Source organism: Aplysia californica, unplaced genomic scaffold, assembly GCF_000002075.1.
Source record: "Aplysia californica isolate F4 #8 unplaced genomic scaffold, AplCal3.0 scaffold00146, whole genome shotgun sequence".
Classification (NCBI taxonomy): domain Eukaryota; kingdom Metazoa; phylum Mollusca; class Gastropoda; order Aplysiida; family Aplysiidae; genus Aplysia; species Aplysia californica.
In genome coordinates, this window is record NW_004797416.1 from 19,954 (window position 1) to 30,466 (window position 10,513).

General features: G+C 37.8%; 1 protein-coding gene across 2 annotated transcripts in view; it reads left to right on the plus strand.

Annotated features, from left to right (window-relative positions):
* The first annotated feature begins 388 nt into the window (after positions 1-388).
* LOC101862724 overlaps positions 389-10,513 on the plus strand; it is a 30,424-nt gene continuing 20,299 nt past the window's right edge. For both annotated transcript variants that reach the window (XM_005097078.3, XM_005097079.3), the window contains exons 1-10: positions 389-486; positions 2,473-2,546; positions 3,403-3,537; positions 4,175-4,266; positions 4,744-4,912; positions 5,616-5,762; positions 6,438-6,678; positions 7,167-7,306; positions 9,081-9,293; positions 10,133-10,226. In XM_005097078.3, coding sequence (XP_005097135.1) covers positions 477-486; positions 2,473-2,546; positions 3,403-3,537; positions 4,175-4,266; positions 4,744-4,912; positions 5,616-5,762; positions 6,438-6,678; positions 7,167-7,306; positions 9,081-9,293; positions 10,133-10,226 — 1,315 coding nt within the window. In that variant the 5' untranslated portion in view covers positions 389-476. The remainder of the gene's footprint in view (positions 487-2,472; positions 2,547-3,402; positions 3,538-4,174; positions 4,267-4,743; positions 4,913-5,615; positions 5,763-6,437; positions 6,679-7,166; positions 7,307-9,080; positions 9,294-10,132; positions 10,227-10,513) is intronic.

Genomic DNA, 10,513 nt, shown 5'->3' on the forward strand with positions numbered 1-10,513 from the left:
AGGGGGGGAGGGGGGGGGATGGGGGTGTCGTCAAGTCTGAACTGAATCAGGACTTTCTGGTGAACAGGAATGAGCAACGATTGATATATCAGTTAGAACGAGACGCGGCAGTTTTCAGGCTCGATCACAATCACAATAATATGTTGATATTAATTAATAATTAGGTGAACAATTGGAATGGGTTGAATTGATTTTCCTTCGAGACTATCGATTACTTGCACTATTTCTTAATGTTTACATTTTCTTTATTAATCACATTAATCAAAATGGTAATAGATAATGGAGTATGTTTGCAAAATTATTTTTAAAAACGGTAACTTGCGATGTGCAAATTTACGAAAGTCAATTTGGGCATAGCTTATTTCTTATCACGTGACTAGCAACTTGACAACAAGTTAGCGGCAGTATGGCGGATCGCATTGAATGAATCGCTCTGTTGATAGCGAGTGAAAGAAGTCACAAGACTGGACGGCACCATGGATAGAGGTGTTTTATTTTCCCTTATTGACATAACAGGAGAAGTTTCATGTATTGTGGTCTAATTGAATACTTTGCTGAAATGTTTTTGAGAACTGTTACGCTTTTAAGGCTGATATGACCCTTCAACTTCTTCATCAACAAATCAATGTTTTTTATTGTTGCATCTCAATCTCAATGGTCTTACTTTGAATAACAATAATACATTCAATAGTAATTAATGAACACATACAAACTGAAAGTATATTACAAGGTGGCTTGCTTTCATTCTAGCAGCGCCGTTAAACTTTTGATCCGGCACTTTCTGTCTGTGTTTTTGTTGGGTTTTTAAAGTCTTTTGTTCTTCCAGGTGGCCTTAATTAACATGCCGTTAAACGTAGAAGACGCATCTTTCTGATTGGCTGCTAATTTTAGTAATTTGATGTCATCTGGGACACCCACAGACTATTTTAAGAAGGCCATGGAGGTACCACATGGCATAGAATCACGTGTTTCCGGGATGTTAATAACATTTAGGAATTCCAGTATTGACATCGTACGAATGTCAACAATTTCCTTTATTGAGACTTTGATAGGGTTGAGCTTCCTAATTTTCCGGTTCACTGCTTCTATTGAAATCATTCTTTGAACGTTTCCTCTAGATCTATACCATATAAAGGGAAAATTCATCATCGGAGCACCGCATCATATCACATTACCCGTATCCCTGGAAAAACATCGCACCAAAGCGTCGTGCCATCCCGTTGGCTATATTTACATATAGTCACATGATCGGAGGGGTGGTCCGGTTTGACGTCACATGAAATGGCCGTCTTACCTAAAAATAGTTTGCGTCCTTCTACGTTTAATGTTTAATCGCATGTCCTTAATTAGGCCTGTGCTGTTTAGTCGTTTAGATTGACTGTACATATTTTGATTGGGTCAAGATGAAGACAGGAGATTTAATTTAATCCAGGGGATGTTGGCTATAGATTATTAAAAGGGGGCTCTCGTGGCCCAGAGGTTAAGGTGTTGGCCTCTCATTCAAAGGTCCCGGGTTCGAATCCGGGTAGCGACCGAAAAATGTTCTTCTCTAAAATTGTCTCCTTTCACCTCCTTTCCTGCTCTCTAGCAATGTTCTGTTGTCTGCTTTCATTTCCACTTTCTGCCCCCACCCCCTCACCTCTTTTGCCCCCTCCTCTGGGCTCCTGACTATTTCTGCAGCCTTTCTACTGCTACTCCTTGGCTCCTCCTTACTGCTGTCTTTCTGCCACACCCCTGATCTTCTGGTAGGAAAGATCTACACCTAGCCTTCTCAGACAAGGGCGAAAAATCTCGGAGGGCCCGTGTGCAAGTTGCGCATGTTAAAGATCCCTTGGTGGTCTAAAATCGATAAGAGTAGGCTTCGGCCGCCACCCGGGCAAAATTCAAAATTTCCTACCAACTGAAAATATTAGGAGTGTCCCGCGCGGTCATATGACCTATGCAGTTGCGAGCGCCGTAAAACACTTTTCAAAAACAAAAAAACAAAAACAAGATTATTAAAGTTTTCATGTTTGAATATATAGTGGACTTAGACTCTATAATTGATTTCTTTTTAAATATTTTGATACTTATTTCAGTTATCTCCAAAATATGTTGGATCATATAGCAGAATTTCTTCCGAGATAAAGGTCATAGTACTGCTTTTAACTTCTTCATTAAATGCCCGTCCACAGAAACATGATCATTCACAACAGAAAAATATCATGTTATGAAATGTTTTTCCTTTGCATGCGTATTTACATTTAATGGTGTTTTGAGAGTCATTTTTTTATGTAGTTTAACTTTGTAACTCAAGGGAAAATTTCTGAGATTAACAGAATTCATATGTAATTGTCATGTAGTCGTTATAGGCCTACATTTTCTGATGGATGAATCTGTACAGAAATTCCTCCCTGCGCTTGTTTGTCTTGCAATTTTGACTTTGAAAAGTTTTTGCTCATTAACCATCAATCGTCAATTCTGTGTTCACAGCTGCAATAAATAATTTGGGAATTCTCGCAGAAGAGGAAGATGAAGAAAGTGTCATCGGAAGATCAGAAGATGAGGTATATAGATCTACTGTATAACTTTTATAGAAGTGGGTTATACCATGGTCTCTGCATAATAAAACGTTCAGAGGGAGACACGCCCCCAGGGTCTTATATGCGGATGTGGAAAATCTTAACTCAGTTCCTCCCTAATTTTACCTTCCCACATTTATTCTGTTATGATCATAACCTGTTGGCGCAACTGAGACCCAGGGAAAGATAGAAGTAATTTTTTTTTTTTAATTTTGTAAATCATTATGCTTGCGTGCCTGTCTGAGTGGTGCTAGTGAGAGCCTGAGTCTTTCTTAAAGTGAATTTTTACGAGTGTCGTGTCAAAGTGGATTTATATTTTTGAAGAGAATCTTTGGCAAGCAAATCATAGAAAACAATTGTGTTACAAAGTGAAAGCAAGCTGTTAGTAAACTGTTCTTATTTATGCAGAGATCATTGTATTTATTTTGTTTTGCTTTGAATATGTTTCCCAAGTTGTTTGAACATTTCATATTTATCCATAGACCTTTTCTATATGAGCAAGGAAGTGGGTGGTGCAATTTTCAATTTGATCTGTGCAACATGTACCTTAAAAATAAAACTTATTCATTTTACAATTCTGACTCTTGTGCACAAGTAAAGTAGGCATATTTTGTTGACAGTAGTTTGAGGTAAGCTTTAAGATTCAGTTTTTGCTGAGGTCTTGAGGAAATAGCATCAAATTTATCTGACCCTAAAGTTATAGTAATCCCTAATTAATGGCGGGCTATTTTCTGTGGCAGTTGATGAATGCTTTTAATGTTCTGTATTCACCAACTACTCTCTCACTGTGAGTAACTGTGACAGTATTTCTTCTTCCTCTTTTATCACTGTTTCAATACAGTCAGATGTAGAGACCGAATCAGAAGGTGATGATGATGCAGATGAAGGTGTGAGACGGGGAGAGCCAAACAAGTTTGATGGTCTCTGTGATGGAGTTCTTAATGCCATGGCTTTGGTTCATGAAGCTCTTCAAGATGTAAGTTTTCCTAGACTGTCTTAGTCTATGCATTATTGAGGGAGTTCATGCAGTTTTGTTTATAAAGGAAAATTCACATGGTTTAGTTTAATCAGTCTTCAAACGAAAAGTTTTCTTTGATTATTTGTATTTGCTTCGCTGAGTCATGTACCATACTTGATACTAATCGGATATTTTGAAGATTGGCCCAAATCCTGTGGGCCCATGGGTTTATTTAGGTCTACATTTTGATAGAATGGGTCCTCATGGTTGATAGATAAGTCGAAAAAAATTAAAGTTGGTCAAAAGAGAAAGAAAATACTGAGAAAAAAATGTTGTACAGCAGTGACCAATTTTGTGGTCTGCTCACCAGGGCAATAAACAATTTATGTCTACCAGCCCTCTCACAGTATTCACATATGAGTTGCCAACTAAAGGAATTCATGCTAAAGAATAGGTCATGGTTGTTTTCTCTGCTGATAGGTTTGTTTTTTTGTTTCACTCTTTAAAATACATGCATTGCCTTTATCCAATGCTAGGGTTGAAATGTTCTTCTGTTTGTGCACTTGCTTTTTAAAAATTATCCAACTAACAAAAGTAAAATGGAAAAAAAAAAGACTTCTTTTTACAGTGTTTGGTTTTTATTCACCTTTTCCAGCTCCTGGACCTGAAAGATGAAATGTTACAGCATTCGCTGCCTCCACCTTTGCTCATTCAGTTGGCTATGGTTAGTGGGAGAGTGTTTAGAAGGTAAAGTCATTTACATAAAAATTTGATCCTTTTTTGTGTTTCTTTTGATGTTCTTAACTTAAGTCTTGTCTAACTTGAGGTGTCTCAGGAAAATCTTTTTATTGTTTTAATATTTTGTACTGTCAGATGAAGAATGTATAATTTTTTTAAAGGATCGTTCCCGCCCCATTTAAACTTCTGTTTGAGATGTGAATGAAATCTGTCAAAGGGAGGAGTTTTATTTTTCCCTGAAGGCACATTGTGTACATGTCTGGGTTGTGTCTTACTCCATCAATAGGTTGGGTAAATAAAAAATCTGTCTGTTTTTGGAAAGTTAGTTGCATCTTAAAGTTAATATTTTATCCCCTTAAATAACACAGAATGTTCTTTTTAAGTGAATACAAAAATGATTGGAATAAATTTCATTATTATATTTTCATTGATACTCAGACACATAGGTGTACATGATCCTTGACGAATCTGATATATTTTTTACAGCATCAGTGATTTGGGAATGCCAGTTGGTGAGCTTGTGCGCCTTGTCCGAGTGTACTCCACACCATGGGAAGAAAAAAGCACAGCTTTGAAAAAGCTCCATGAAGACTATGAGAGCAAACAAAGGCAGCTAAATATCGCCATCAAGCGTTTGCAACTAGTGGATTCTCATGTGAGTGGTGAACTCGTATTAGATGTTGACTTAGAGTATAAGGCGAACTTGACCCTTATTTGATCATGACTTAACAACTGATCAAGTTTTCAACTGTCTCCTTGAGAAAAGGGAATTGTAACTGTTCTATAAAAGTAATGTTGTAAAGTTTGATATCTACAAAACTAACTTTATCATAACATTGTGTTGATTATAGCAAACATATTATGTGCATAAGATTATACTTATCAGATGGTGTCATTTTGATAGGACAGAGAAAGGGAAACAAACAGCCACAATCCCCCCCCCCCCCCCCCCCCCCCCCCGACCCTAAAAAAGAAAACTGATCAAGCCTTTGCGTACTGACACATCTTGCCAATGATTTAACAAGAGAACAGCAGTGCTTCAAGTAACATTTATTAAGAAATGAATCTCTGTCATGTCACATTTAGTTGTATTGAGAAGTCATCTCCTGTTTTGCTTTAATCACACAGAACTGTCTTACAATAATTTTAAGTAGCTTTAACCCTTTCAGAACATAGTCCCAATAAATCAGTCCTAGAGGCTGTCATATTTTATGTTGCATTTCATAGGTTACATCCTGAAAGAGTTAAGATTGTTATACAACATACCATAAAGATTTTACCATAATAGTCTTCTATTGATGAGATGTGTTTGTCATCGATTTCTCTCTTTCATTGTTGTGCCTGTTTTTAACACACAGTCAAAGAGAGTTGCCAGGGAGAAAAGGATCATGAACTGGGAAAAGTTGTTTTCCAAAATGACCAGTGCCAAAGGTCATGGCCGGCGATGGAAGTTTCTCATTGAAACTATCAAGCAGAAAGCAAAACTGGGTCTTGAACATGTTCAGGTAAACCTAAAAATTCAGTAATAGAATAAAACAGAATACCACTTTTATTGGACACGTCAGAAAGTTTTTTTTTTTTGCAATCACCAATACAATACATACATATAAAAATAATTCATCAACTCTGCATTAATCACAGTATCACACCAATACAAATAGTCTTCCTGACACACTTTTGCTGATCACCACTGTTTTTGAGCAGCTTGAGTTGTCATGACTTGCTCAAGGACAAACTCAACTGAACACAAACTGGTAATACAACAGCATCATATTTCTTTGACTCAAATCTGAATTCTTCAAGCTTTTGAAGAAGGGGAAATACTCAAACTTTGGAAGGGGGGGGGGGGTTGCTGAATTAAATATGTCTTTAAACTGATTAAGATCAGTTGCATAATTGCTTCCAACCTGAGAATGTTAAGCAGTACACAAATTTACAATACTTTAAAAAACTTGTATATTCAGTCAAACAGATTCAAGATGACCACTCACTGTTGAGAAAAAAGTGGTCATATTAGACAGGTGGTCCTCTTGGACAGTGTCATTATGATACAGAAAAAAACTCAAGGGGGCTAGTGGTCATTTGTACAGGTGTTGTGTTGGATAGGTGGTAGTTGGAGAAGGTTCAACTGTGTGCTGAGTATTTCCCAAGAGCTCAAACGTTCATATTTTGCTTTGAAGGCTTACACAAAAGGTCTGGAAGAGTCGTCAGAGTCCGAAGAAGAGGAGGAGGATGAGGCCACAGAGGCCGGTCCCACACTGGAGGCGGGAGATGTTGATGGCACCAGTGAAAACCCCGAGTCAGAAGCTCTGAACGGTGCTGAAGGAAGCAGAGGAGATGATGATGAAGAGGATAATGAGGATGGAGAGGGTGATGATGATGATATGACTGAAGGGAATCGAGGTGATGAAGGAGAAGAAGGTGAGATTAAGTGCTGTTTTGCTCTTAAGAATTACTGAGTTTTATAACCTGAAAGAAATTGTAGATCAAAGTAATTACCTTTTGAATACCCATCTTGCTTTTGCAAACAGATATTAAAAGCCTAATAGTGAGGTCTAATGCAATTTTTTTTGCTTCAACATAATGTGAACTTGTCAAACTTTAATGAGGATTATGGCAAAGATGCTTTAGATACAATCCCTTTTTAAAAAATGTATTGCTAAGAGTATCATCTTTCCTGTTAGTGAGAGTTTTGAAATGATCCTAGTTTTACCTAGAATGACTCTGCTATCTGAGAGGACTGGTGCTGACTTGTCTTTTCCAAAAAAGGTTTTGTGTTTGCAAATTTGTTAGAACCATAGGTGTTATACATTTTTATTCCTGTCATAATAATCAAGAAATTAACTTATATGATGATATGAAGATTTAAAAAACTCTGATGGTGATGTGACAAATTTTGACTTCGACAGGTTCAGAGTCAAGAGCAAGCGGAGACACAGGTGATTCTGAGGGGGCGGCGAGCGATGATGTCCCAACAGTCACTGTTCTCATCGGACCCGGGGATGATATAGATATTGAAGGTTCTGGAAGTCGATCAGCATCCCCTAAAGTAAGATGCTATAGAGTTTAGAAAGAACTTTAACTCCTTCAAGTTGTAAACTCATTGTCTGCTTTGCTCTGAAAGTTTAGTTTAAAATATTGTTTAAAAAAAGGCATTTTCAGAATTTGAAAGGGACAGGTTTCAAGCTGCAAGCATGATGTATCACCCACCAAAATTTTAAGAAAAGAATGAAGATTTGGTATATATAAGAGGATACAGTTGTAGTACTGGTAAGCAGACACTTTTGATTAATGAGGAAAACAAGGAGAAGGGGGGATGAAATGATGCTGCATCTAGTAAGTAGAAGTGTGAATTTCTTAGAGTTGAATGAAAATAGGAACAACATTTTATCTGAGAATATGTATTAATCAAGTGAGGCTTTGATCTTTTAAACAAAATTCAAATGAATTTTGTGAAATTGTAACATTTTTGTCACTTAGACTTTTGACAGAATAAAAAGAATGAAAGGACTATATAAGGATTTAAAGCATTGACAGGGAATTTGAGATTTATTTTTCAGCTAGTTTTTGATTACATTTGTATTCAAAATGTAGAGCTTGGTGTACCCTTAGGAGGCCACATTCATGTCACATTTATACATACTGTTACTGTTGACCTTATGTCATTGGATATTTTATGCTGATTCCTATTCAGCTGTGTGAATATGATATTGTATTTCCTCTGTTGACTATGATAATTGTACTGGTAATTTGTCACGTGAGGTTATGTGCTGACTTCAAACTGTCACCCTCGTGCACCACAAGTGCCAAAATATCATCACTCAGACACATGCGCATGTAAATATATAGATATTTACTTTAACGCATATCAACTACTTGTTTGACACTAACCCACTTGCTACCACAGACATCGTTATCTTTACAGACAGCCTTTCAACTCTAGAGACACTTGAGAGTGGGACTGATGTGAACAAAGATATATTGCACTTGATTTGGAGTCTGCATAATTTGATAAGTAGGCACCACGTCAGAGTAGTCCAACAATGGATTCCTGCCCACACTGGGATACCGGGAAATGAAAGAGCTGATGCTCTGGCAAAGAAAGGAGCTAGCCTCCCTCAGCCTGAAACTCCTACGAATTACACCACCTGCTGCCAAATGATCAAGTCAAACCTCAAGGAAGAGTGGATGAATGATTGGGCCTCAGGTACGACAGGAAGGAGGATGTATGGCCACATGAATAAACCACTGGTCAAAGATCCAATCAATGAGTTGAGGAGGGGAGATCAATCCATAATCTTCCAACTAAGAACACAACATGTACCCCTCAACCAACATCTCAACCGAATTGGAGTAAAGCAGTCTGCTGCCTGCCCACTATGTGACTACCCCTCAGAGACAGTGGAACATCATCTGTTCTTCTGTAGAAAACTAACTGATTTAAGGGGATGTTTTCTTCCCAAGCTACCCCACACATGTAATTGCCTCTACTCCTCAAGACAACAATTAGAACAAACATGCAACTATTACCGAATGGCACCATGCAGAAGAGTTAACGCTCAGATGCTACTGGATCGCTAACAACAACAACAACAACTTTAACGCATACTCTTTTTCTTCCACACACACACATGTATACACACACATGTACATATTCTGAGGGACATACATGTCCATGCTTTAAAATAAACACAGTCACACATCGCACATTCACATACTGTCATGTGCACCTTGTGCAGCACACATGTACGAACATTCTCTCATTCCATCTCCCCCTCCCAACATATAACCGATTCCCATTCTGTGGATGTGTTTGTTTGCAGAAAGTACGTTTTGAAGATTCATTTGCCCGGCCGATGACTATCCGACCTCCTATGAGGGATGCAGATGCTTGGACGGGTCAACCAGATTATGACCGCTCTCTTTTTGTTCGTATCTACTGCCCTGAGGGTCTCGAAGAAAGTGAGCTGAAGTGCTCATTGTCCTACGAGGGTCAAATGTTTAAAACACCTATACTTGATGGCCCAGAGGAAGAGGTAATGCAATATCCATGTCATGTTAATTCTTTCCCTTTGAGGCTTGTTAGAAAGATCAGCTATCCCCTATGTACTCAAGCATGCTTTGAGCATACTTTACTTTTACCTTTCTGTCTGCTTAGGCACTGTGCAGTATTGAGTGATGTAAATCTAGCAGTCGTCAAGAAGTTTACGGGCTTACCATGAGTAATGCATCGACTTTGATTGATTCAAGTTAATGCCCTGTTCAAGGGAGAATAGCTTTTTAAAAATTAAAGACACCTCACTGGGCTGAGAGGAACTATATGAGGTTCAAAACAGTTTAGAGCTCCTCTTAAGACCTCAAACTTTTATCTTTTGTAAATCAGTCAAACATGTATGTAATGCTCCGTAATGGATGGCAGTGATATCTCTGTTTTTCATTCATGGATAAACAATGTAAGGAGATCAAATAAAGTTCAGTTTGTTTTCTCTTAAGTCCAGATATAGTTTTCTTTATTGAAACAATTGGGGTTTTTTTAATAGTAAAGGCCACATTTCTTTGTTCCTTTTTCTGTGCCCGAAGGTATTTGATACCCGCTGAAATATGCTTAATACCTAAGTTATGCTATTCAATTTGAAAAAAGTTTACTTTCCTGATTTGAGCTGCTTAAATTTTTGTGTTTGCTGGAATGTTTGTTCTTGTTTTCTTTTCACTGGCGAAACTCAGGAGGTACTTACATATGGCAGAGGTGGGTGAAGAAATAGGACGTCAAGAAAAAGACATTGATTGTCCTTATTGTCTTGCTCTTTAGACGTAGGGAATATTTGTCATTATGAAACGTCGTCTGCGACACTTATCCTGTTTTGTCAATCTCTAGGGTCTGGATGCGGACAGCCCAGAAGTTGAGGAGGAGCGACCCAGCAAAAGACCTCAAGCTGCCAGGAAGGGCGATGAGAGATCAAATCCTGATGGTCAGTATGTTCTCTCCAGCTCTGATTATCATTTTGTTGGGTACCATGTGAGGAGATCTAGCCTAATATAATATATTTTACTGTTGGTTAATAAATCTGCATTGTCAGTCAACAAAAAGGCAAGACTATTTTCTGAGGGATGGTGGAAAATTAATGCTTTCAATAATACAATAAAACTGAACACATATGTAAAATCTGTGTTTTTTTGTTTTTTTCAAGTTGTCTAGTAGATTTCAAGGTTATGGGGTGTATTTTTGTAAGCTCAACCAGAAAAAAAAATTGATTTG